At 41.5% G+C, this 27,553-nt stretch overlaps 1 protein-coding gene across 1 annotated transcript in view; it reads right to left on the reverse strand.

Annotated features, from left to right (window-relative positions):
* The window catches only part of ZSWIM6 (zinc finger SWIM-type containing 6), a 167,482-nt gene that overhangs the window by 33,670 nt on the left and 106,259 nt on the right, over positions 1-27,553 (reverse strand). Inside the window, exons 3-4 of the mRNA XM_004583807.3 lie at positions 19,498-19,646; positions 16,647-16,797 (exon numbers count right to left, since the gene is read on the reverse strand). Of these exons, the coding sequence (XP_004583864.3) occupies positions 16,647-16,797; positions 19,498-19,646 (300 nt within the window). The remainder of the gene's footprint in view (positions 1-16,646; positions 16,798-19,497; positions 19,647-27,553) is intronic.

The following is a 27,553-nucleotide window of genomic DNA, read 5'->3' on the forward strand; positions in this document are numbered from 1 at the left end:
ATTGAAGCACCAGAAAACTTTCTCTAAAATTCCTCACAGATGGTGCCTTTCTCATTATGTCCTTGATACAGGGCAGAGAGCTGAACAAGCTCTTGGGCCTCTTTTAAAAGGAGGGCTCTGCCCCTGCAATCTTATCACCTCAACATTTAAGATTTCAACATTCAGACCACAGCGATGAGAACAGTAAAATTAAGGTCCTAAATGTTCTTTGCAACCTTAAAAAAAACTGTATGATTTTGAGGAAAAAAGAAATCCCTAGAACTCATCTCAGATTCTTAGGTTTGTATTTCTTTAATTAGAAAATTTCCATTTTGCAGAACAAGTTGAAAAATTTTAAGCCAAGCCTTTATTAATTTGTCTATAACACTCTTTTATTGCTCACCTCCCTAAAGAGAGGTTTCATCCTGAAAGGATGTTCTTAATGTTAGATTCAAGTTCAGAGCTATAATAGATATGGTCTTTTATCTTAACAGTCATCACTACAAAAGCTGTAATTAGCCTTAATAACCAAGTTAACCAAATTGAGTAAGTCATTCTCCAAATTTTATTAATTCAGAGTCCTACTTTGGGCATTTATCTCCTTCTCCTTCTATACACCTAAAACATTTGTAGCTTTAAAAATAAAGCTCTTTGATGGCTAAACACTTCATTCTGCTGTCCCTCTGAAATATAAATCCTTTTAAAGACTCAGCCAAAATCAGGTTAGAGAAATTCAATGAGCAATTAACATTTTTAGGCACTAGCAGAGGACCTGGTATCTAGTAAGGAACTACCAGTTCTTCCATGAAGGATGTTTAATTATTTGCTATGTATTACAATGAAGCCAAATTCAATACTTTCAAATTGCTTTCCTAGCTCCAGTGCCTTGAAGTATATAAACGCAATTACCAAGTCACTGGTGTGTGCACCATTCAGTTTCTGAATTATCCATGGTGAGTTTCAGCTCTAGCTTTTCTCTACCACATAGTGTACTTCTACTCTCCTTTCAAAAAGCTGCACAATAACAGAGAGGCTACAGTAAACCATACCTAGGAAAGCAGACACACATGCTTAGTGAAGAAAACAGATGGTGCTCTTCACGTGAAGCAGTTCCTATCTACTTAAACCTATTCACATCCTACACTCACCAGAGTTGAACTGAGGCAAACACCAACCATCAGGGAAGCCCTTGGTGACTTCCGCATTCTACCAGAGTGCCAGTGGACAAGAGCACATACTCAGTAAACGTGGGTAACAAGAGCCTTGCACTTCCATCAAACGTTCCAATGTACAGATCAACACCATTTTGCCTTGCTTTACATGCTCAGTGTTTGTATATATTCAACTAGAAGAAAAATTGGACCAACAAGCTCTGAGACCTTGGGCAGGCCCACTCAGTCTCTCTGTGGGGACAGTTGCCTCTTAAGTAAGAGGGAAAATAATTTCTATCAATGTCATAGAATTGTTTAGACAAACTGTTGTTTTGTCAAGCTGTAGACTTCATACACTCCCAAAAACTCAAAGGTTAATTCTATTTAAACTCAAAGGTGAAGGCTCAGTTTCAACCTCTGTGGAGGTTTTTATAAATATACTTACATCTACAAAACAAAACAGTATATTACACAAAAATCGTTGTTATTTACTATTTCTTAAGCTTGCCAGGAATAATTGGTACATGTGCATAAATTAATATCTCCAAGTGCCATCTGGTAACATTTCAATCTCTCCTTGTCCTTTGATTTCAATGAGGGATTTTAAAATGTGGTCTCTTTTCCTGTGGCCTTGTTCTCTCTAGTCTCCCGGGTCCCTTCTTGGGCCCACAGAGGTCCGAGATGCCGTGAGTCCCTCTGTCCCTACCCACGTCCACTGAAGAGCACTGCTCAGATTCACCCTCAGCCCTCCCCAGGAGGGGGGATTATGGTCTTTGCCTACATTAACACGCATGCTCAGGATGATACAGGCTCTTCCTTCAGCCTCCTCCTTCGGGTTCAGCATCCTTAGTTCCTTGTCAAAACACTTCAGTCCATTATCCAATCTGTCTCCCTTTTTATCTTTAATGTTCAAGTTCCAGCCTCTCAGGTGAACTCTGAATTTACAGTCACCATAATTTAAATGTGTGTATGTCTGTGTGTGTGTGTGTCTAAGAGGCATGATGGCAGAAATCAAACCGGGTGAATTCTGCATTAAGAAAATCAACATAGATGAGAAAAAATAATGTATTAACGAGATTCAATTTTTACTAACTCAGCTTGGTCCAATTCAAGGGATAAAACTATATATATACATATATCATATACATATATAATGTATATATATTTCAAAGCAGAGATAGGGATTGAGTGGAAGTGAACAAGCATGAGTTTCCATTTACTTGTTCATTTGCCAAATGCTACAATAAACAATCAAAATAATGAATCCTCAGTTTTACATAGCATATATTTTATATTTCTGAGAACACTTGGCATTTGGAAAGTAACACTGGAAGAAGCATGAATCACTCTCACACTTGAAAAAAATTAAATTATAATTATCTATTTAAAAATTACCCTAAACTTTAGTGTCAACATGTGTCACTTTATCTTGGGATTCTATGGGTCAGAATTTCTCTGTGCACCCCACTTCCATCAGACCCTACATGTCAGTATCAGTTTTCTCATAGCAGCCTCTGAAGATCGCCAGACTACAAAAACTAAGGGCAACAAATGGATCCTTTCAAGAGGCAGTAGAGACAGCCAGTCACATAAAGCTTGATACCCAGAAAGCAACCCAGTATTTACTCCACCATATTCTTTTGACCAAATCTTTACAAAAATCACCCAGATTCAGGAGTATGGAAGAAGGTTCTCACATCTCAATTATAGCAGCCATCTTTAACCTTGCCAAGAAATGTTACAAATTGCTAGAGTACAAAACAGAAAACTCAAGGTATTTGTTACTTGCCATATGTATGAAATATTAAAACAAATTCAAATCAACTACTTGACATGAGAAGAACTTAAAACAACAAAAAACATTATGAGAACTTAACCATATAAAAGTATCCCAAAACACACTGCAATATTAAATGCTGGTTTGTATGCTAATTTTTTCCCTTCAAGGGAAATCCTAACAATATCAGGTTACACATGTTGAGTTACTAATTAGATTCTACATTTAAACTTTTTTAAATGTCTATCTTTAGGGTACAAAAATTGTTCTATCTAATTCATCTAACATATTTCTGAAAGTAAATGGCATCTACGTTTACCCACCTGACAGTAATTGCTGCCACTTATTGAATATTTATCTCATATTAATTTCATGCTAAATATTTCACATAAATTGTCATATTTCACCTGCACACAGACAAAACTTACTCTGTAGATAAAACAACTGAAATTCAGAGAAAAGGAAGGTTACAGTGTAACGAAACAAACCAGCCAGAATCCAGTCAAAGGTCACACTTCCCAAACTCCCACATTTTCAATCTCCATGGTGTTTAGCAGTCCATGTATCTACATGGTCAAGACCATCTCTGACAAGTCAGGATTCCTATGTGCAGCTGTGTATACATGAATGCCAAGGTTAATCATTTTAATTTTCTGACAGTCATCATTCCATTCTTCATGTTAAAGCAACATAATACAAATAGTGTATTATCTAAAATTATGATGTATTCTAAATGTGCAGTTAATGCACCTTGTATTTCATTAGCCATGTGATTTTTCATGCTTGGGACATGTTTCTCCCATATGTGAGAAACCACACTGTACAGAAACTTAAAGAGTTCCATCTAACAGGAACTCAATTAAAAGAAACTGCATCTTTCAGGGCTGACAAGCATAGCAAACAACTAATTTCACTGTAGATTAAAATAACAAACAATCAAAAGCTCAGCTTACAGTTCAAGATTGATTACCTAAGTCAGAAGAAGACTGTTTTCTCTGAAAACATGATCAGGTCTGCTGCAGCTAAGTCCGTGTCAGCATTTCCAGAATAGTACATGGGTGTGACTGAGCATGCTCTGTACTACTGAGTAGGGCGGGATGATTGTCCCCTGAACAGATCACATAGCTATTCTGTTTCTACTGCTATCCCACCCACCCACCAAACCCACACAAGCTATTTTTCAAGTTCCGTCTTCTTCACGTTTCTTTGGTTAATATCAAATCAATTCAGCAACTAATAGCCTCACATATTCTATTAAAAAAAACAACAACTGTGATTTCTGAAATTCCAGCAAGATCTCTGTAACACTCCAGGGGCGGGGGCGTGCATGAGCGTGGCTGACAGTCGGGGACAGGAGAGCAAACCACCTTAGGAATGAGAAAGATCAGTGGCTCGTCTCACTTCATCAGAGGCAAACCAAAGTTGTTCTGTGCAAAGTTTAATTATGCTTACTCTTATGAAGGAGCAGCAGGCAATGGAGAACACTCACTTTTGGTATTTCCCAGGGTTAAACAACCATTTAACAATCCATAATATTTATCATATTTATTTTTGTTTTCAAATGCTATTTTAAGAGTCTAGAATTTCATGCATGATCCAATTAACTATGTATACTTATTTAGAGGCCATGAAATGCCTAATTGCAGTCACAAATAGATATCACTGGTATAATTAGTTGTGCCTGCAAAATTATAGTCACCAAATTTCTTGGGTCAGCCACACTAAACTGTGGCCCTAATTACGGGATTGTCCTCTGTACAATGCATTCTTAATATATCAGTAGCCTCATGTTCAGAAAATAGGCTTATCAGATAAAAAAAAAAAAAACACCTCTCCTTTAAAACTGATAAGCTAGCTTCTAATTCATTAAAACACTTCTGGAAAATGTTCAGAATAAAACCTCAGAAATGCTAAAAACAGTTTTTGAGCTGACTCCAGCCCAGGCTAGACTTAGCAGTCAGGCAAATGGCACACAGCTAATTATAACCAGGCTCGGAGAAAACTGTAAGGTAAAATAATCATCTTTTTGTTGTCAAGAAAAGAAAATCCATAGCAATTCCACGACATTTAACTGGTACCCTGGTAATGCTCCTTTTGGGTAAACCTGTGGCCCTTATCTAGTAACAGTCTTCCCATTCTATTTGATCTATGAGTTCTGTCAGGTCAACATGCAAGATTCATCAAAAAACAGCCTGACCTCATTAGAAGACTGGTTCCATTGACCACCACCAGAGCCAGCTCTTAACCCCCTTATTACCCTACCTTTCCTCTCAGGAGGAGGGAGGGCCAAAACTGAAAACAAACCATCCTCACAATCTAGAAAATTTCCCATATTGGATAACTCCATTTTCACAGTCTGATAAAGCATTTCAATGCCACACCATCCCTATTCATGCCAAAATCCTTCTCTAGCACACAAACGCTCCTTTTTTTTTTTTTTCCTAAGAAAAAAGATTTCAGAGCAAAAGACAACCAAGCCCTACTAAAAATACCAATAGTTATTATTGGAGTTCTAATGGCCAGAAAAACACTTTGGCACTGTACTTGTTTAAAAACCCGCCCCTCCAAAAAGGCAGTTTTGGGGACTAAAGCTGCAGTTTTATTCTTAAAAGCATGTTGTTCAGGAACTGACTTTTTTGTGGAGTCCAGAAAGCACCTACCATGGGTGTTGGGTTTCTTGGAGAACAGAATGTTTCATTTTGCTCTAATTCATTCTATTACTGAATTAAACTTTGATGTATTGGTCTTGACAAGTGCTTCATGCTGATTGTATTGTGTATGATAGTATAATCACTCCCCATGCATTCCCCACTGGCTGGCTGATTAATGCAATAGATTACCTGCAGCACTGATGGCAAGGGGGAACCATGGCCTTTCTGCACTTTAAATTGTTTGTGTTTCAGTGTACGTGTGTGTGTGTGTGTGTGTGTGCATTCATGCACGCACAGGCATCTAGGACTATCTGGCACAGGCACAGAGAAGGCTGGGTAGAGGAAGGGTAGAAAAGAAAAACTGAGGACCCTCTGATGACTACTGCTTTCAGTCAGTGTTGTCAGCACAGCAAAACTATGTACGCTTTCTTAATGATTCCAAAGAGGTGTCCAACATTACGCTTCAAAGACTCACTCATTTTTTATTCACAAATATTTACTGAACACTAGCTATATTGCCAGACAGATGCTGTCACCTTTAAAACAGCTCTTTAAAAGCCTGGCTACGTTCACAATTGTAATCAGTGGAATGAAAGGGAAATAAAGGAGCAGATGGGATGAAACTGCAGGGCAGCAGGTCGACGTGCTGCATGGGACCCTACAGTCTGTACCGGGAGTCTAGTGAGAGAGAGTAACAGCCCATCATGTGGGAGACCCAGGTGGGCTTCAGCTTGGGCAGGCCCCAGTTCTAGGCATTTTGGACAATGAGCCGAGAGTATTTCTATCTTCCCAACTGTCCCCACTCAGGTTCCTGCTATAATTCTCAAGCCATTCTGCCTTTCAAACAAATGAAAAAATATATATGGGAAAAAAGATGAAGTTGAGGAATAAGACTCTCAAATGGTCACTAAACATAGATGTAAAAAATGACTCCAAAAGTAGCTTCAATGTTTCAATAAATATAGAAACTGATTTTAAAAACTTACAAAATACAATGAATTCTAAAAGGTTCAGATTAGGCCTATTAAGTCTAAACATGATCCTGATGTTAAACAAAGACTATCTTCTCTGTATGATCAATCTATTCTAGTGAAAGGATGTGTGTGTTTCTATACATACATATATGTGTGTGTGTGTAAGACCTCATCTTTAACGTGTTGTATGTAGGTGGGGGAAGACAGACTATGCTCTGAGCAGCATTTTTTGAACATTTTGTATTCCTATTTGCATGGAAGCAAGATAGGCAAAGGGAGAGAGCTCCCTAGTCAGTTCCCTCCCCAAATGGCTGCACATGTGGGTGGCAGGAAACCAAGTGTTGCAGCCAGTACCACTGCCTCCCAGGGTCTGCAGAGGCAGTGAGCCGGAACTGGAACAGAAGTGGGATTTTACCCTAGGCCTCTGCTCTGGGAAAACTAGGGTTTTCAACTGCTAGGCAGAACACCTGCTCCATTTTGGCAGCATTTTGAAACCATTATTCCTAACAGGATTTTCACTGTATTTAACCCAAGCGCCCTTTTGGGGAACCCGCACAGCCACTCCTCATGCAAACAGGTTTTCAATTGGAGTTATTTCAAGGTCTCTATTAGATTCTCACTTGATAAACATTTCTAGTTCTGTTCTCCAGGCTTGCCAAAGAAAATTCTGCAATATACTCACACCCTCCTGAATGGAAGGAGCTGGAAAGTACAATCTCGAGTCAACAAGGTACAGCTGGTTGTGACTCAAAATCACAACTCGAAGGTTATTACAAGGCTATCTTTGCGAGAGAAAGCTGAATCAGCCACATTTGGAATAAATACTATGATGATGCTGTTACCAAATCAAACCTCAAAGAACAGCTCCTGGGGGTACCTCAGAGTTTAAACTGTTCAAGCAGGTTCTTATCAGGCAGCAACGGTTATCTTATAAAGTCCAATTCTTACTTCAATTTTTAAAATTTTATGTTAAAACTATTTTTGAAAATTTTATTTATGTATTTATTTGCTAGTGGTTACAGAGGGGAGGGAGAAAGGGAGAGGGAGAGAGTGTGAGGGAGAGAAGGGGAAAGGACAGAGGGAGAGACAGAGACTTCCAAGCTCTTGGTTCACTCCCCAATGGTTACAACAGTCAGATCTGGTCAGAGCAAAAACCAGCCAGCCACTCTACATGGATTCCTTATCTTGGTGAGTAACAGGGTCCAAGCACTCGGGCCATCTTCTACTGTTTTCCCAGGGCATTAACAGTGAGCTGGATGGGAAGTAGAGCAGCTGGGACTGCTAATAAGCCTATCTGATAACTTCACAACATTGTGTTAATACTTCATTTCGGGCCCAGCACAGTGGCCTAGCAGCTGAATTCCTCACCTTGAACATGCAGGGATCCCATATGGGCACCGGTTCTAATCCCAGCAGCTCTACTTCCCATTCAGCTCCCTGCTTGTGGCCTGGGAAAGTAGTCAATGATGGCCCAAAGCCTTGGGACCCTGCACCCACATAGGGGAGACCTGGAAAGAAGTTCCTGGCTCCTGGCTTCGGATCAGCTAGGCTCTGGCCGTTGTGGTCACTGGTGAGTGAATCATTGGATGGAAGATCTTCCTCTATGTCTCTCAGCCCCCTCTCCGTATATCTGACTTTGCAATACAAATAAAAGAATAAATCTTCAAAAAAATATTTCATTTAAAAATTCTAAAGTCAGATACCAAGATCAGCATTATGATCCAATGGGTTAGCTTGCACTTTTTTTGGGGGGGTGGGGGAGGTGCCTCAGAGTTTGTTGTGGTTCATGGTAGCAGCCAACAAAAATTCACTTGCTATAAATCATTTACCAGTCTGCATTCCCCTAAAGTATATGAAAAAGTATCTATATAAATTAACAAGTCAGTCTTTGCTACACCTCCAAGGAAAAATGACTATTTAAAAACATATTTTCGATAGTGAGTATCAGGCATGTACTTTTAATCTCAGAATCCTTTATTCTAGAAAAATTTCCATAAAAAATCTGATATGTCACATGTGGAAATCAAACTGCCCTGACAGCAGGATCTGTCTCCTCCCTTCTTTGCCAGGGGGGCTCTCTGAGCAAGGCCTCAACACCCCAAGTAAGGACAGCCACTTTGTATTTCCCTGGGTTCTCATCCGCCTGCCCTTGTGGTGAAGCCATCTGATCTTATCTTATCAATGGTAACTTTTGTAAATGGCCTGAGGATCTGTCCCCAACTTTCCCACTTCTTCATCCTAACTTGAAAGTTCTTGATGGTGGCTTAAAATGATGATTCTTAGAATGAATCAATTTTTTAGGCTGCTGCCTTGGAATAAGAAATGGTAAAAAGTTTCCCACAACAAGCTTCATAAAAAATAAACAGGCAATTTGAATAAAATAAACAAGCCTACCTTCTAGCTCCCCTAATCATCCTCTCATCCTCCACAGTCCAGTTGGCTTCATTTTCATTCGCCCTCTCCACTCGGCCACCACAGCATTCTCTGCATTGACATAGAAACTCTAGCAGCTTAGATTGCTTTCTGGTGGCTCTTTTGTGAGTGCAGCGCAGTACTAACTCCTAGAAACTGGGAAAATAGGAAGGCACCTTGTCTAGAAACTGTTCTGAGGAAGGATAGGACACATTACACACCATTCTGACATCAGTGTTAGCCTTCAATGTCAGCAGTATCATCTGCTAGTAGTGGACTCTCAGAAGATTACATGAAAGTAACTGGAACCCACCTGGTAAGAACCATCAGCATATTCAACATACAATTACAGGATCACCACAGTGAACTCCATCACACTCTGAGGCACATACCTCCTAATCAAATCTCCACAGTCTGTACTGAAATGTAATTTTAGAAAAACACAAACTGCTACCAGCTACCTAATTACACACCTATGTAATTTGGACAATCAATATTACTAGGATTCCCCAACTAGTTAGATAACAGATTGAATGACTTGTACAATCTTTTAACCCTGAGAACCTACTATTTTCTAACAATATTTTTTTATCAATCTTCTTTATTTCTACTCTTCCTATACTGAGCACTGAATGGATAATCAAATCCTAACGTGGAAGTCAAAAAAAGGACAACTGACAGTGAAATACAGGAAACACTTACCACAGGGCTGCCCACTACCCAAAAATACACATTCTGCTTTTTCGTTAATTTCTGACCAAAACTAAAACTTATTTTGCCTATTGAAAGTGGCAGAGAATAAATTCCTCTTCTCACCCTCACAAATAAGACAGAGTCCAGAGGTCCCTGATCCATGAATACAGAGCTCTCAGTTTTAAGAAACTGAAAGCAGTGGGACTACCCAAAGAAAGAAACCAGGCCCTGGTAAATAAGGACCCAACAGCAGACAGATTTTCTAAGAGCGCTGAAGGAAGTCGAGCCTCCTGGGCAACACAATGGACAAAGCCTCTGTGTTCAGAGGGAGCTATGAATAACGTGGGGAGACAGCAGACTGAGCAGCACACAGCACATTCGAGTTTCGGAGCTGAGCGGTGCAACAGTTTGAACAGCATACAGCTCACAGGTTATCACTAAGTATTGGTAATTCTGCTATCAATATTAGCATTGGCACAGGCCAGGGAAAAGACAGTGAGCCCTACAGTACTCCATAGCTCTTTACCAAAAGGGACTAGAGAATGGGATGAGAACACCACCGCAGCCAGGTTACAGCACACACCATCTGTATGTTTGATAAGATTATATGATACAATATGTATTCAGCTATTTTACACCAAAGTGTTTGCTTTTTCAGAGAACATGAGGTCTGAGTCCCTGGTAAACATGATGCAGATAGACAAGTAGAATAGAGGTGTGCTCAACTGACAACTGTAATCAGGATTGTGCCATGGGTGGCCAGGCAGTTTTTATACAGTGTTTATTGGGGACAAGGTATACCTGCTCTGCCTTTAGTGGAGACACCACCTGGCAGAAGGCGTGTGCCAGTCTATTGAAATAAACTGATTCGGGCTATACAATTTTGGGTTAAAAGTGTACCTTTCTCATGGTTTTTTTTTTTTTGTAAGAATTAAACAAAACAACACATCCATTAAGTATTGGTGACTGTATTACCACTGCTGAACCAATATGAAAAGTAAAACAAAGCCCAAATCTCGATCTATGATGTCACTCTCTCCCCCTTGTCCTCTTCCAGGCTGAGTAACACTAAGGACCATATGTTTGGCCGTGAGTATGAAGTCGCACACTCCCAGGTTCTCTCTCACCCGTGTCTCTGTTCATGCTCACATTCCTTCTTTTTGGATTACGACTATTACTTCCTCCCTACAACTTACTTCCATTGAATATCCTACAAAAACATTTTAAAGCCAGTTCATATGAATCTTTGTATTAATTTCCAATGAAATCACTCTATCAGGGATCTCTTCAGTTCACTCAGGACTGTTCTCAGTTACCAGCCTGCATCTCTCTACTTCCTTATCACCAGTATCATCTACCCTAAAATACCCAAAACATCCATCGCTCTGGAGAGCAAATGCTTCTCATACCTAGTGAAAAGGCCAGCGTAAGATTCTAGAAAGAAGGGTGAACACAAACGCATTAGCGGAGGCACAGTGGTCAGCCTGTACTCTCCGCATGGCTCATTAGGAAGTTGCCATGTCTCAACTGACACTGTTTTGCCACAGGGAGTTCTGGAAATGGAACTGGCAGAAAGGTATCCACCGAAATAAGGCCGCCCAGAAAGATCTGTGCTAATGCAGAGTACAAAAAAATTATATGGGCAAGCTTGACATCTTGAGGTTTGATTATTGTTTACAGCTTGTGTCTACAATCTTAAAGAATCATAATTTTTTTCTCTTCACTTGCTATTTACTGAAATTTTTTACCCAATGGAGCGCTAAGCTTGTGATCACAAAGTGATATGAAAGTATGCCGTTGTAAAGATTCCAAAATATAGTAAGGAAGGAGAAGGGTGGGTGGGAAAGATCACCATACTCCTAAACCTGTGGAAATGTGAAATTTGTTCACTTTAAGTAAAGATTTTTTTTAAAAAGGTAACTAATTATAAGGCAAATCACTAGGGAATGCTTTTCTTTTCTCAGAAAAAGCAATTAGCCATTCATTGACCACTACAAACTTTAAAAACTGGTAAAGCTGCTTTACCACAGAAACTAAAAGAGTGACTGGTTTCAGAAATGCTAAGATGGCATTCTCCAGAAACTTCTCCAATTACTTGCACAGCAGACCTTCTAGAATCCTGTTTTCTGGCTGTGCACAAAGACCTTCCTAAATTACACAGAACATGTAAGCATTTATTTTTCCTTCTTACTTAAGAACATATGACTAGGTGTGAGGAAGCACTACATGCTCTGCGATGGTAGACAGGTCAGCACACTGGATACATGGAGCAGGTATCTAGTGTTTTGCAGTAACTGTGGTACCAATTGCTGCACTGAGTTCTCTGTTGATGAATATGGTTTAATGCATCCTGGTTCAAAAGGCCCTAGATCTGTATCCACTCATCTTAGCCCCTGCTAGGAAACATTACTGCTGCTGCTTAGCAACAATTAAATGACTGAACAAACCTTTCATGGGGGAGTAAAATGGGAAAGACACATCTACTTATGGCTTCTTCTGCTCCTGTGCAGAGTTAGGTCCCACAGATGAGAAGCTGTGGAAGGAACTCTGAGAGTGATCACCTGACGTTACTCAGCTCGCCCAGAATCCTACCGAGGCAGCCTACCCTCTGAGAGCTAGGAACTGACATAACACAAAGACCAGCGAAGGACTCCAAGGGAAAACAAAACAAACTCAAAAAACTGCGTAAAACATGAGGGAAAAAAATCACATGCTATAACACTCGAAAGTGAAAATTCAAGAATTTTTTCCCTGTGATAAAACTGTAATTAAATCTTACTTAACTATTGCCTCTAATGACATCCATTTTAATTAGATTTTAATAGACTAGCAGCCACAACCTATAGTTTTCTGAAGCAAAGTAAAATTACAGTCTAGGAAGACATTTATGGAAAGAGACCCATCAACGCAGATGAGAGGTTACTCTCTCTCCTCATCCCTGAAGACCCCCACAGTAATTAAGTGTGCAGCACAGACAGCCATTAGGGCGAACAGGAGGTATGCTCACCACCAGGCAGCATTGGGTTGTTCTTTGAAATCAGAGTTATTTCTGTGATCTGCCCTCCAGAAAATTTGCATGTCACTGAAAAAAAGAATGCAAATACAGAAGTGTGTGCTCTACAGCTTCTATTAAATGTGCAATCTCTACTGCTGACACGGGATTTCCTGTTGTAGGACTCTTCAATACATACTTCTCCTTATAGCTGCTTATTATATAGCACTACTCATTTGAGAATACAGCTGTACTGGGAAAATGAACAGTAAGTAGGTAGAGAAAAATCAGTATTTGAAAAACTGATTCACATGTAAGATAAATGTAACTGTAAATGAGATGCACTAAATAAGATCTTAAAGCCACGCATGGGCATCTATTTTATAGAGCATTATGGAAGGTAGGGAGTAAATAACAAAAACTGGCAAAATGAGCTCAGGCAAAATGAGCATTAAAGAAAGAAGAGCCAGGAACAATCAGTCCATTGGCTAGAGAATTGGTGAGGGAGAAATCGGGCCTATGGCTAATACACAAAGTGTGCAACAGAGAAAAAGTGACAGTCTTGGGGCAGAGAACTGGCACTTTGAAAACAGGTGCCATCTTGTGCTGACAATCTGCGTGTTCCACAGCCACTTGGGTAAGCCACCCTCACTTGTACACGTTCATTTGATTCAGGCTTTCATGCCAGAATTTTTTTTTCCTGGTGTATTGGTCACAGCCAGAAATGGACCCATGGAATACACTGGTGCTAAGGAGTTAAGCATCTGAGATTTAATTTAACAGTTTCGGCTTTATTAAGCTGTCACAGAGCAGCCCCACTTTGATAACAGTAGCTGCTCCAATTATGGCTTGGTTTAGGGTTGACAAGTATAATGATTCATTCGTGGCACATGAGAAGCAATAAAAGGTTGTTTTGCATTACAGCTTTAAAAATGTGGGCACTTTTTTCATTTAATTTGTCACTTAGCTTTTGCTAAGAGGACATTTAAATTGCAGTAAAAGGCAAATGGGGCTTTTAGTTTAAATGTAATCCCCATATTTAAATGATCTGTAATGGTGCAGTGTTGGAGTGGGAACACTATTGTCTCACAGTGGGTCCTGATGGTGACATGTGACATTTGTATTCAGGTCCTGTATTATCCATGTGGCTAAAGGGCTTCCAATTTCATTTCACAGCCAGAAGCCTGCAGAAAACACCAATTAACTTGCAGATCCCATTTGCCGACAAAACTCAGCCTCTTCTCAATGTCTGGCATCTGGCAGTGCTCAGCACTTAATTCCAAAGCAGAGCCTTGAAGCAATGTGAGTCCTGTGCAGGGGCACAAAGTCAAATTCCCTCATTTCATTAAAAAGCAAAAGCCCTTCCTTTTGTAGTCCAGAAGCAACTTTTAGTTAATTTTTTGGTGAATGGGTATTAAGATGTGACAGCTATTGTTACTTCCACATAGGATTCTTCACAGAACTTAGGCCTCATTAAAATGGCAAGTGACCTCTGCCTAACATCAGGGGACATATAAGAAATCTACTGTTTAGTGGTGACTGGAGGAAGAGCAGACAGAAACAAAAGCAACACAGGCAGGGAGTGATGTTCTTCCTCTCGGACTGAAATCAAAGGACTGAACTTATGTAAAGCCTGGTCCTTAATTAGATACAACTCCATCAGAGGTCACAACCATACCAGCTGGTAAGAACTTGCAGCTAATGAGAATCTGTACTTTTGACTCAGGGCTGAGGAACGAACTTTTTAAAACCAACTTGGAAAGGTGAGTTATGATCATGGATTAAATGTAAATATCACAAATATCACTTTGCGAGAGCTAAACAGGATGTGGGATAGACTTGACAAGCCTGTGGTGTGTACTGGCAACCATGGGAACCAGGGTAGGGGGCAGAACTGGTGGGGGTTATGGGGAGTCGCCCCAACTAGGCTGCAGCTCCAACCTGTTTGCGTGAGGACCAAGTATGAAGTGGGCAGAATCGAACTGGACTACAACACCCGTTGGTTCACGAGAAAGACAGGGCTAGAAACAGAACGAACCCAGTAATCCCAACGACCAGCATGAGCATAAGCTGATTGGTGTGACGGATGGTGTCGGACTCTGTACTAGCAAACTCGTGCAAGAATCAGGCCTGGGATCATCTCAGACGAAGTTTCTTTGGAGAGAGATCCCTCCAACTGAACTGCTGATCTTAGAACCCCAACCATGAAGAGACTGTTAGCCAGTGGATTCTGAATAGGGTTCATTGCGATTGGAACTGAGATATTGGCAGCAATCCAGAACTGATGAACAATCAAAACTGTATGAGCAGGACCCTCACAGTGTGCCTCCCGTTGGGGATCTGGGATGGGTGGGAGGTTTGGTGGGGCTTTTCCCTTTGTTTTTTTCCCTGACCCAAGATACAGGGTAAAATGATATTGCTGTGGAAACAATGGTATTACCCACTTTCACCCTGTAGCCCTTGATACTTTGTTCCCTAATAAACTAAGTAAGATTATTAAAAACAAAACAAAACAAAACAAAACAAATATCACTCAACTATATCACTTGTACAGTGTTCTGGTAACCAGACAACGTGGCTGGTATTTTTCCTCCTAATCAGTTATTTACAATTCCAAGTTTCTGCAAATGCCGAATCTCTAGATTTTATTTGCTTAGTAGTAATCCACTAATTTTTTTTTCTTAAATGGTTCTCTTCATTAGCTCCTTTTTTTCTTAAATGGTTCTCTTCATTAGCTAGTCCTTTTTACCTTAACCAATGAACTAGCCAATTCAACAGGCAATACAATTACAAAATCGAAGAGGCTTTACTTGCGAAAGTAACTCATGTGCTATTCTACAAAGAGTAAAGAGCATTTGTTTAAATTTCACATTATACTGTCTTTTTTTAATTACCAATTGTGCCCCAAATATCATTCCAAAACACAGAAATAATCTACTATAGATTCGAAATTTTAGGGCAAAGGTAACTATCACTATTTCAGAAGATCAAGGGAATGTACCAAGACACTTAATAAAAAGCATCAGGCTAAAAAAAAATGTCTGACAGTTGGTGAGCAGCAAAGAAGAGAATCAAAACTTGTATCCAAAACCGTTTCTGCCCATACATCTCATCAATGGAAAAAGAAAATCCTGACGTCAAATTGTGCACCAACTTCCTACCTAACTCTAGATCACTCAATGTCATGTTAGGGAAGGGCCGTAACTTCCCTGAACTCCATCTAGCTTCCTCATTTGTAAACCAGATCATCTCAAAACAACCTTCTGATTCTGGTGATTACGTGCTAACTACACACAGAAGCTTCTCTTGGTTCACTAACATTGGGATGCACTGAATACCATCAGCAAATTTCCTCCCAGAAAAGGCAAGCACTAAAGGCTTGCCAAGTCTTCATTTCTCATAGATTTCTTGATGGAAAGATCACAAGTGCAGATGCACTACTTCCTGAGAACATCCCCACAGAACTTCAGAACTTCAGCACTGCCTCGGTGTCTGGCGGATGCCTTTCTTTTTCAGCCACTTGCTACATCTATATCTTCAACCACCAGATATCTAGAAAGCAATAAACATTAGAGTATGCTGTGTCCTTTCCATGCTGAGAGTCCATCTACAGCAGCCAAAAATAAAGCGAATATCCAAACCACGTTTAACAATTCCAAAGTGAGGAGGTGGGGGAAGCCAGACTCCAGATTTTTGCTGAACTGACTGCATTAATCTGGAAATTAAAAAAAAAAAAAGCCTATAACACAAAACGCTATTTAAAAACAGTACTGATTTTTCTTTTTTTCCAGCAAATTCTTTCAAGGTAGATTCCTGTGCTTCCTTCCCCGCAAGCCTGCCAGGGATGTCAACTGTAAATGTCAGCCCAAGTCCCCATTCTTCCTATCCTGTCCTGAGTGGACAGGCAGGAGGAGCTGGCTCATCAGCATTATTCTTAGGATCATGTTCTTCTGATGTTCAACTCTATGTTTCTATCCAGGTACAGCTCAAGGGCGATGTGTCAGGAAATGTATTTACCCAACTCATCCCAGAGCTGCCTGTATTTGTCGGTCATCGCAGTGCCTTGTTGCCTCCACAGTGACAGGCGAGGGTCAGCCATGAACTGCTCGGTTATCAGGGTCAACATGCGGGCCCCGTTGGAGTCTCTCATCTTCAACATCTCCCGCACCTAGTGAGGAAAAACAACTCTTTAGGAAAATGTTTGAGAACCGAGAAATACCTGAGACAAACCACCTCTCTTTAATTCTTCTGAGAAAGGGGCAGAAAAGATTAAACCTTCACATCAGCCCTCATAACCAAATAAAACTAGTTTGAAACAGCACTATATTCTTTTTGTTTGTTTTTGTTTTTATCTGATTTTCACTTTATTTTTAGCACTATATTCTTAATTGAAATTCAATCAAGAGAAATGACCACTGATTATTTTAAATTATCTTTTAGAATCAATATGAGGAAAAGAAATTTCCTTAACTTTCCAACTACAAAAATTTGCTTGGGTCTGATATATATGATTAAGGAAAGTGATGAAATTACATTTCCCATGTCTACTGTAAAGTTTTTTTTTTAGGCTCTCCTTCAAAGTGGTATTCTTACTAAACCAGGTGTGCTTTATGCTTCAAGATATTATCCTACAAAGTAAACAACCAGATAATCAGGCTCTGACAAACCACAGAGGTAAAATCTGGGAGCAAAAACAGGCAACCAAACCTAAGTGTACCACAGATTTTGGTATGGCACTGCTCTTCACGGAGCTGAGATGCTGTAATTTAGCTAGCCCATAGAAAACAACAATACAATACAAATACAATAAACAGTTTAGCACCTTCATGACTCTCCATCTGATTTTATTTGCCACCAATGTCACAGAACCTTCAGTGTAGTCCACTGACAAGTCTTGAGGACTCTTCCAAACGGATCTGATAATGTTTAAAGAACAGCATCTGTCCTGTTATTTAACAGTCTTACCAATATACAATTGGCACAACATAGAGTTCTCATCAAAGGTTTTTTTAAAATAATATTTACAATAGTGAACGTTCTGCAGTTTTTTCAGATATGTTAGTAATTTCAGTAAGTTCTCACTAAAGTTTTTTTATATAAAGAGCAGCAGAGTATAGTTGCCCCTCAGTGCATGTGGAAGACTGGTTCCAGGACTCCCTTTCCCAAGTGATACCAAAATCCTAGGATGCTGAAATCCCTTCATAAAAATTATAGTGTTTGCATATAACCCACACACATCCTTTCATACACTTAAAATCACCTCAAGTATTTTAATTTATCTAATACAACAATAAAGACTATATAAATAAGTATGACACTTCATTTAAGAATTAATGACAAGAAAAAAGTCTGCGAACATCCAGGGCATATAAGCCTAGCTAAGTTTTCAAACCACAGCTGATTAGATCTGAGGAATTCAGAGGGTCATGCACTTTTGCACAGATGGGGCTGTTTCTGCAACGGTTACAAGGAAATGGACAGAGCTGTAGGGTCAAGACCTCTCTTGCCTTCCAGGAGTGATCGACAAAGCAGAATAATAACTACCGATCTAATACGTTGGCCTCTTGAGCTCAAGGCTGCTCAAGTTCTATCCAGTACTCTTAAGCTACATTTCCCAAATAAAAGAAGAACTAGGGAAGTCCAAAATGAACATTTCAAAAATGTGTACTGCCACAGATTCAGCAAGTAAGATTTTGACCTGGGCATGATGGTGGGGGTGTGGATTAGGGTTATAGTGCAGCATGTACAGATGCTGCCTGGGACACCAACATCCATAATGGAGCTGAGTTGCAGCTATTCTGTTTCTAAGACAGTCTCCTGTTAATGCACAGCCTGAAGAGGCAGTAGATGATGGCTGAAGAACTTGGGTCCCTGCCATTCATGTGGAGACCTTGGTATTCCTGACTACTGTATCTTCAGTGGAAATATACTAATTTAATATTATTGAAAAGGCATTTTATTTGATAATGTGCTTATGGTATTAAAAGTTCCACCTAAAGCAACAGACACATTTTGGCTCACAAGAAACTTACTACCAAAGTAGCTGTAGTTCTTAAGTAACCAATTCCTGGAGACTAAAATGAACTCAACATTAACATTTAACACTACTATCACAACAACTTTAGGTGTTGTATTATCACTAACTAATTTCTTTTATTATTATTATTAGTTTTCCATGATACTGTTCTGTAGGCATAGGATTTCTCCCTTCCTCCCTTCTCCTTAACCCCCTACCACCCATTTTATTACAGTAGTATAGTCCTTTATTTAGTAATAGTTACAAGTATCACATTCTGCTATTCAAGTGTATCATAGCTGTGTAGGTAGAGGCAAAGGTAGAAAATCCAGCAGGATACAGTCAAAGTATATTTAATTATTTCATGGAGAGTCCTCACTAATTAATTTCTAACAAAGAATTTGCTAAGATCCATAAAATTTATAATTTAAATAAAGATTTATATGATTCTGAAACTCATGCTTTTGAAACAAAGATACGGACATCATTAGATATATAAAGTACCTTTTAACGATTATATTTAAAATTATACTCCACTTAGAAAAATTCGGAAAAGAAGAATCTTGGAAATGTGACAAATTAAGCAGCACCTAGATATTTATTTTGCTTTTACTAAGGAATGAGGTTTTTCAAAAATGTATAGAGTACTGCCACTTTAGTACTGCCTCGGAGAGACAGGCGAGTTGCATGTTGTCCAAGATGATCTCAGCAAATTATATCACAACACAGGAATTTCTAATGTAGTCCTTGACCTTTACTTTAGAAGAAGCTTCTGTCCCATGTAAACATGGCTACTGACAGTTTACATATATGTATATATTTAGAGAATTTCTTTAAAAATAAAATTCATACCTTTGCAAAGAGCAAATTCAGCTGCTTCCCTGATCCATGGTACCCGCCCTGGGAGAGGAACAGTTTCACCTGTTCTTGAACCTGCTCTTCATCTAAGTGCCAGCAGTTTTCATCATCTATACTAGCACCTGCTGTGGGATCAGGAGCACCTAGGAACAGAGGAAAAGTAAATGAACAGACTTGTTAGACAAAATCTCTGTGCTAAAAGGATACCGACGAGAAGCATAAAATCAATTAAAAGCCTCAATTTTTGCCTAAACACTTTCAAATCCAATCTCAATTTCAATGATGCACACAAATTCCTAACGGAAGTAAATGTAAAATTCATGGTTTTATGTCTCAGACTCTATTGTTCTGTGACAAGCCCAGAGCAGAATACTTTAGAACAGTATCTCCATGCTTTAAAACCAGAGACTATTGTCTTTCTGAGATGAGTTAGCAGGTTCTCTGAAGAATTTAAAAGTCACAAAAATATTTTATAAGTACGTGATGTAATAAAACTACCTACTGTGTAGGACATGCTAGGAGAATGATTTTGTTCAAAGACATGAGGGAAATATGAAACAAGTAAACTCAGCAGAGTATTTTTCTTTGCTATGTTAATTCAAGAAGCTTTCATCATTATCTACCGCTGCACAAACTACATGCTGACATAAGTCTTTAGTTGCAGGAAGCTGGAGATTAAAAAGGGAAATCTAACCTCACGGGAACAGGCAGTGCAGCTGTTGTACTACACCAGGTTTTAGTATCACCTTGCCAAACTGCAGGAGTATTTTATTGCCGAAGTACACAAAGATAACAGCTTATGAAATAAGCTCTGTGTGTGTGTGTGTGTGTGTGTGTGTGTGTGTGTGTGTGTAGATTATCTTAAAATTTTAAGAATTTCCTCAATATTTAAGCAGGTAAAAACTGGATTTCATTATTTGTTAATAAAACAAAATGGTATTTTAAGGCCTATTATCCATACAAAATACAAACCACTAAAATACAAAAAATTTCAGGACTGATGCTGTGGTGTAGTAGGTAAACCTACTGTTTGAAGCACTGGCATTCCACATGGGTACCAGTTTGAGTCCCGGCTATTGCATTTCTGATGCAGCTCCCTGCTAATGGCTGGGAAAATCACCCAAATATGATCCAAGTGGCTTGAGCCGCTGCACTAACTTGAGAGACCCAGAAGAAAATTCTGGCTCGTGGCTACAGACCAGCCTAGCTCTGGCCATCTGGTGAGTAAACCAATGGATGGAAGATCTCTCTCCCTCTCTCTCTGTGCCTCTCTACCTCCTTCTCTATGCAATTCTAAAAACCTCGAAAAATAACTAAGACAGATCTTTAGTCTCTTGTATATCATCCTTCCTTATCAACACTTGTGACTCAGCAATATGCTTCTTGTCCTCCAATGGATGGATGCAGACTCAACTGCCCAATGGTACAATCACTAACATCTACTTCCACCTGAAGTCTACAAGTCTTAGCAGAGAAGGCAGGGGGCTGTGATTTTCACTGCAAAGAGCACATTTCCTCATTTAGCCCATGAGCGTATTTACTGAGTGTATGACTTATGGCAGCCTCTCTGCTAGATGGGGACAGAAGGGCTCACAAAAGAGAACTTCTGTCCTCACAAAATTTACTGTTATTTCAGAGGAATTCAAGCTAGCAGAAGAGATGGACAGACAGTGCTTTTCCATTCACTGGTTCACTCCCCAGATGGTTGCATCCAGCACTGGACAGGGCCAAAGCCAGAAGTACAGGACTCCATAGAGGCCACTGGTGTTTACTTTGCCAATTTTCTGCTGCTTTACCAGGCACATTGGTAGGCAGGTGGGCTGGAATCAGAACAGCAGGGGCTGGAACCTGTGCTCATATGGGATGCAGACATCACAGGCAGTGCCTTAACTTGCTGGGTCACAATGCTGGCTCTGCTTTCAATCTTTCTAGATCAAGACCCATAAAAGAAACACATTTTATACCATACTAACGCACACCCATGTCTGTGTGTCTATGTAGTTACAATTATCAATCTGAAGAAAAAGTCTTACAAGGAAATAATACTATAAATGTGTAATTTTCTATTCTGTTTTAGTTTCTGAAAGAGCTTGTCATAACATTTTAAACTGATTTCATGACTTATGGATCACAACCACTACTGAGACAACTTTGTGAGGTAGAAGTTAATTTGGGCCAAACGCAATGGCTCAAAGGCTAAATCCTCAAACTGCAAGTGCCAAGATCCCATATGGGTGCCAGTTCATGTCCCAGTTGCTTCACTTCCCATCCAGCTCCCTGCTTGTGGTCTGGGAAAACAGTGGAGGATGACCCAAAGCCTTGGGATCCTGCACCCATGTAGGAGACCCAGAAGAAGCTTCTGGCTTCTGGCTTTGGACTGGCTCAGTCCCAGCTGTTTTAGCCACTTGGGAAGTGAATCAGTGGATGGAAGAACTTTCTCGCTGTGCATCTGATCTGCCTTTCCAATAAAAATGAATAAAATCATTTTTTAAGAAGTCAATAATCATATATGTGTATGTTTAAATGCATATTTTATATAGTATGTGATAAAATTATAAATGGTAATACTAATTGTTCAAGGGTGGAGGACAAAGTCCTGGCAGACTGTATCAAAAAGGTCTAACTTGCCTTTCATTGCCAAGGTAAGCATACCTTGAGGAAATGCCACTAAGCTGACATCTGCCTTAAATGGATTAGGAGCTAATCAGAAGTTAAGCAGAAAATGGGTCTGCAAGCGAAACTAAGAATTCAGGTAGAAGACATAGGGGAAGGAAACACAGCATACAGTGAGGAAATTAAAGAGGGCCCATGTGATTTAAGAGTAGAGGATGAGGGGAAGAGCAGTACCTGGGCACTTCATAAAGCGAACAGAAAAATGGAGGGGTTTATCTTGCTACAAAAATTCTCAAGTCTATGTACATGAAAAAGGGTCTTCAAAATGCACATGAAAATGTGTATTATGGAAAAAGTTTCCATAATACATAAGTGTGGCTTTCCAATATTTTTGCATCAAAGTAAATTTATCTTAAGATTGATTTATTGTGGGCCTGCTGTGGTAGTCTAGCAGCTAAAGTCCTCATTGTGCATGTGCCAGGATCCCATATGGGCCCCGCTTCCCATCTGGCTCCTTGCTTGCAGCCTGGGAAAGCAGTTGAGGATGGCCCAAAGCCTTGGGACCATGCACCCATGTGGGAGACCCAGAAGAAGTCCTGGCTCCTGGCTTCAGATCAGCGCAGCTCTGGCCGTTGTAGCCGCTTGGAGAGTGAATCATCAGACAGAAGACCTTCTTCTCTGTCTCTCCCCTTCTCTGTATATCTGACTTTCCAATAAAAAGTAAATCTTTTTTTTTTGAAAGATCGAATTATTAATTTGAAAAGCAGAGAGTGTGTGTGTGAGAAAGTAAGTTTTCATAGGCTGGTTTGTTCAGTCCCCAATGGCCAAAGAGCTGGCCATACTAACCCTAGGAGCCTGGAGCTAACTCCAAGTCTCCCATGTGGGTGCCAAGGACACCAACTCTTGGGCTATTCAGTGCTGCTTTCCCAGATACATGAGCAGGGACTGAAAGTAGACTAGCCAGAACTTAGACCAGCACCCAGTAGGGGATCCCTGCATTGCAGGTGGCAGCTTAACCTAACCTGCTGTGTCACAAAATCGGCTCCAAATTTGTCTTTTAATTCCATTTCAATATGGACTTTTCCAAGTATCCTCATACATGACAATTCTGGTCAACAAGAGAACTTTATTGGTGAGAAGCTTAGTTCATTTTCTCCTAAGAGTAAAAAGTCATCTTAAGTGGAAGAATGGGATACTCTAGTTAGTAAGAGATGATTTTTCCTGTTGTGTACCTATTCCAACATTGCCACCATGGAAGACCATGCAGCCATGAAAATCAATGTAGAGGTTATCTGGGTGCTAGAAGGGAAATATATCCAGGATATGTTGTTGACTAGAAAAAATTCAGAAGGAAAGTATAATCCCACCTTTCATGTGAACAGTGAATGAGGTACTGATGAATATTTACAACAAGGGTGAACAGAGCAGATAGCTGGAATGGGGAGTGGAGCTGGGACCCAAACCCAAGCACTCTGATGTGGGACACAGGCTTGTTTTATCTTCTCTGGTTAATACTTGGCCACTCTCAGTTGAGTAAATACTTGGGGGAAGAGGTTAAGTACAGGACAGAGTGAAGAGACATGCGTGCACTTCTTCTCTATGAGGATTCAACAGGTTGAGGAAAACCACCAAGCATCCTCACACACATCGTCCACTTTTCTGCTCACAATGTCCTCTAGCAGCGAGTACAGATCAAAATTCCCACTCTAGAGAAGAAAGTCTCTGGTTGGTTATGACTGGTCCACAGCACACGGCTCATGTCTAGTCTTCCAGTTCTCTTCTCTAGGGGCCAAAGCAGAGCCCAGAGGTCACCATGGCAGGAAGTCCTCACCAAATCCACGAACAGTTTAGGAGAGGGGACTGGCATGTCTGTAGGCACTGGCTAGAGGAGGTGCTGAGGACACTCAAGCATATGACAAGTTAATTACTAGGTCTGCATCTGTATTCCTCAGGGATTCCAGGCCCCTCATTTGGTCATCTCTGTGATTCTAAGGGAACATACATACACACATCTCTGGCACAACACAGCTGTAAAATTCTTTACCTAAACGCACAAGGAAAAGATATTCTAAACATCTGCACCCCAAGGTCTCTATTTTAAAGTTCTCTGCACTATCTTCATAAAATTCTCCTTAGAAATTGGATCTTTCCTAATCTAATGTCAACTAGTTTCTGATTATCCATTTTCACTGATGCTTCTAATACAGTGAACAATGTACATCTAACCTCTATATTCACAGTGGTTATATTCCCCTACCCCAATTCTGTGACTTTTTTTTTTAAAGTCATTCTCTTTTTGAGGGCCAAGATCCACAAGGAGTCTTACCTGAGTACTGCAGTCAGAACTTTGTGGGATGGACTTGGAGCTTTGGGTTGCCAAAGAAATATCCAAATACTTCAAAGTGCATCGGAGTTTTGATGGGAGAAAGTCCTCACCTTCACCTGCAGCCTCAAGTGGCAACAGGAGTCCATATTCAGGTACACCCTACCACCCCGTCCAAAATTTCAGAATACACTCAACTCTTATTTTTTGATACTTATGAGAAAGAAGTGATAGACAAAAGAAGCAGGAACCACTCTTGACTTTAACTACATGGTACAATTTCCTTTAAAATCTGACAGGGTTGAAAAATTTCAAGTTTTAAGAACCCATGTAATTACCTACATATTTTGGCTCTGGTTCAAGTGGACAAATACCTAACAGAAAATGGAGAAATACATGAATTAGGCTTTCTCCAGTTCTTAAGTGGTCTGTTTTTTTTTATTTTGTGGTCAGCTAGTATTAGAATTAGCTTGCCGCTTCAGAGTTCAGGAGTACACTGGAAAAGAAAATGGTCCCGTAGAGAATATTTCACTGCAAATTCTCTCTAAGCTTTACATGGCTGGAAAGATGTGCAGCATTCCTAAACCCCAGACTACAATTCATGAGATTTCAGTTGTAGGTACAGTTTGGAAAAAAATGTGCATCCTCTGACAATTCATTTATGTTCCTGAGCTCCATTTACTTAACTCTGCAATGTATAATGAAGGGGCAGAAAGTGAACAGAGCAATAAGAATTAAGAATCTACTCAGGAAATTTAGGAAATTCCCTAACTTAGTTATAAGAATACAAGCAAAGAAAATTAGCAGGGAAATGAAACATCAATTTTTCTACATACAGGACCAGAGTTGTCTCACAATGGCTCAAGTCACTGCCTGCAGTGTCAGTATCCCGTGGGGCACTGGTTTGTGTCTAGCTGCTCCAGTTCCAATCCAGCTTCCTGCTAAAGGCATAGGAAAAGCAGCAGAAGATGGGCCCCAGATACCCAAGTATGAGATCAGGAAGAAGCACTTGGTTTCAGCCCAGCCCAGCCCTGGTCACTGCAGCCATCTAGGGACTGAGACAGAGGACACAAGAAATCTGTTTCTCTCTCTTTCTGATAAACTTATTTCAAATAAATAAATCCTTAAAAATATCTAGTGACAGAGGCGAGCCGAGGGCTGCGGGAGAGGACGTCTAGCTCGGATCCCGAACCCAGTCCGCCATGTGCCCATGGCTCATGGCGGGCTGGGCCCGGACATGCCTGAGTGCGGCCTGCTTCCTTCTGGGGTGAGTACGCCGAGGGGAGAGGCCTCCATGACTGGGCATGTCCGGGACCCACCCAACACCCTCATTGGGTGGTGGGTGAACGGGATTGGGGAGGGGCGCAACCTCGGGCCTGCGGGATTTAACCTCCGGCTGCCAGAGGCGAGCCGAGGGCTGCGGGAGAGGACGTCTAGCTCGGATCCCGAACCCAGTCCGCCATGTGCCCATGGCTCATGGCGGGCTGGGCCCGGACATGCCTGAGTGCGGCCTGCTTCCTTCTGGGGTGAGTACGCCGAGGGGGGAGGCCTCCGTGACTGGGCATGTCCGGGACCCACCCAACACCCTCATTGGGTGGTGGGTGAACAGGATTGGGGAGGGGCGCAACCTCGGGCCTGCGGGATTTAACCTCCGGCTGCCAGAGGCGAGCCGAGGGCTGCGGGAGAGGACGTCTAGCTCGGATCCCGAACCCAGTCCGCCATGTGCCCATGGCTCATGGCGGGCTGGGCCCGGACATGCCTGAGTGCGGCCTGCTTCCTTCTGGGGTGAGTACGCCGAGGGGGGAGGCCTCCGTGACTGGGCATGTCCGGGACCCACCCAACACCCTCATTGGGTGGTGGGTGAACGGGATTGGGGAGGGGCGCAACCTCGGGCCTGCGGGATTTAACCTCCGGCTGCCAGAGGCGAGCCGAGGGCTGCGGGAGAGGACGTCTAGCTCGGATCCCGAACCCAGTCCGCCATGTGCCCATGGCTCATGGCGGGCTGGGTCCGGCCGGGGAGCTCTGGGGTATTGGACATCTGAATCGCTGCTGAGATAGCTCTAGAGTGACCCCACTGTTTCTGGGATCTGAGTCAATCCTAAAGATTCCCAATGCCAGTAACTCTTCCTTTGAAGAACTTCCAATCCCTTAATAATGCTGAGCTTTGAACACCTATCAAGTAAAAGATAAGCTCCGGCTTGTCTAGCAGGCTGGCACCTAATGGTCCTCGGAGCAACCATGTGCAGGTGCGTGATTTACAGCTAGGAACGGTCCCAATCTGGGATGCCACAGCTGGGATGAGGTTCCCACCAAGGGGTGTATGTGCTGGAATGGGGGCTGCGTTCTATCTAGGAAACAGTTGCAGTCACCCGAGGCACTAGTGTGGGCTGGGATTGGATGCACCAGGCCGGTTCAGATCCCAGCACCATCTGGTGTTATGGAGAAACAGGGTAGATGTGGGACTGACTAGGCTGGGTCTCAATCCCCTTCTGAGCCATGTGTGAGCTGTATGTGGGTATGGACGAGCCATGGCTGGGCTGAAACATCCAACAACAAGAGTCAGAATGGGGTGAAAGCCAGCCAGGAAAAGCCACTGTTCCTGCTAGGACAGGAGGTGAACTGAGTAGGGTTGGCTCAAGAACCCCCTGGCAAGCGCAAAATCTGGCATTGGGAGGGGTTCTGATGGAGGAGCCTGGGCAACTCCTCTGGCAGGACACAGTCCCTGCAGGTAAGCGCGAGAAGCATGATTGGAAACAGCCCAGAATAGGCCATGGAAAGTTTCCCACTGGCATGCATTCGGCATGGGTCAGGAGCAGACCAGGCTGAATCAGTTCATGTCATCCTCTGGCAAATCCGATCACCAGAACAGAGTGTGGAATGGGCCGGGTTTGGTTGCGACAAAACCAGTACACATTATGGAACGCCAGGGCGTGGTTGCCTGTACTGGATATGAATGCAGCACCCATCCAGCACACGTGAGATCCAGGAAGGGAGGGGCAGAGCTGGCGGGGGGGTTAAGGGGCTGGTCCCCTCGCTGGACAACCACTCCCACTGGAGAGTGTTGGCTGGGATAGAGACAGACACGACTAAGCAAGGCTACAACACCTGTGCGCT

Source organism: Ochotona princeps, chromosome 23 (assembly GCF_030435755.1).
Source record: "Ochotona princeps isolate mOchPri1 chromosome 23, mOchPri1.hap1, whole genome shotgun sequence".
Classification (NCBI taxonomy): Eukaryota; Metazoa; Chordata; class Mammalia; order Lagomorpha; family Ochotonidae; genus Ochotona; species Ochotona princeps.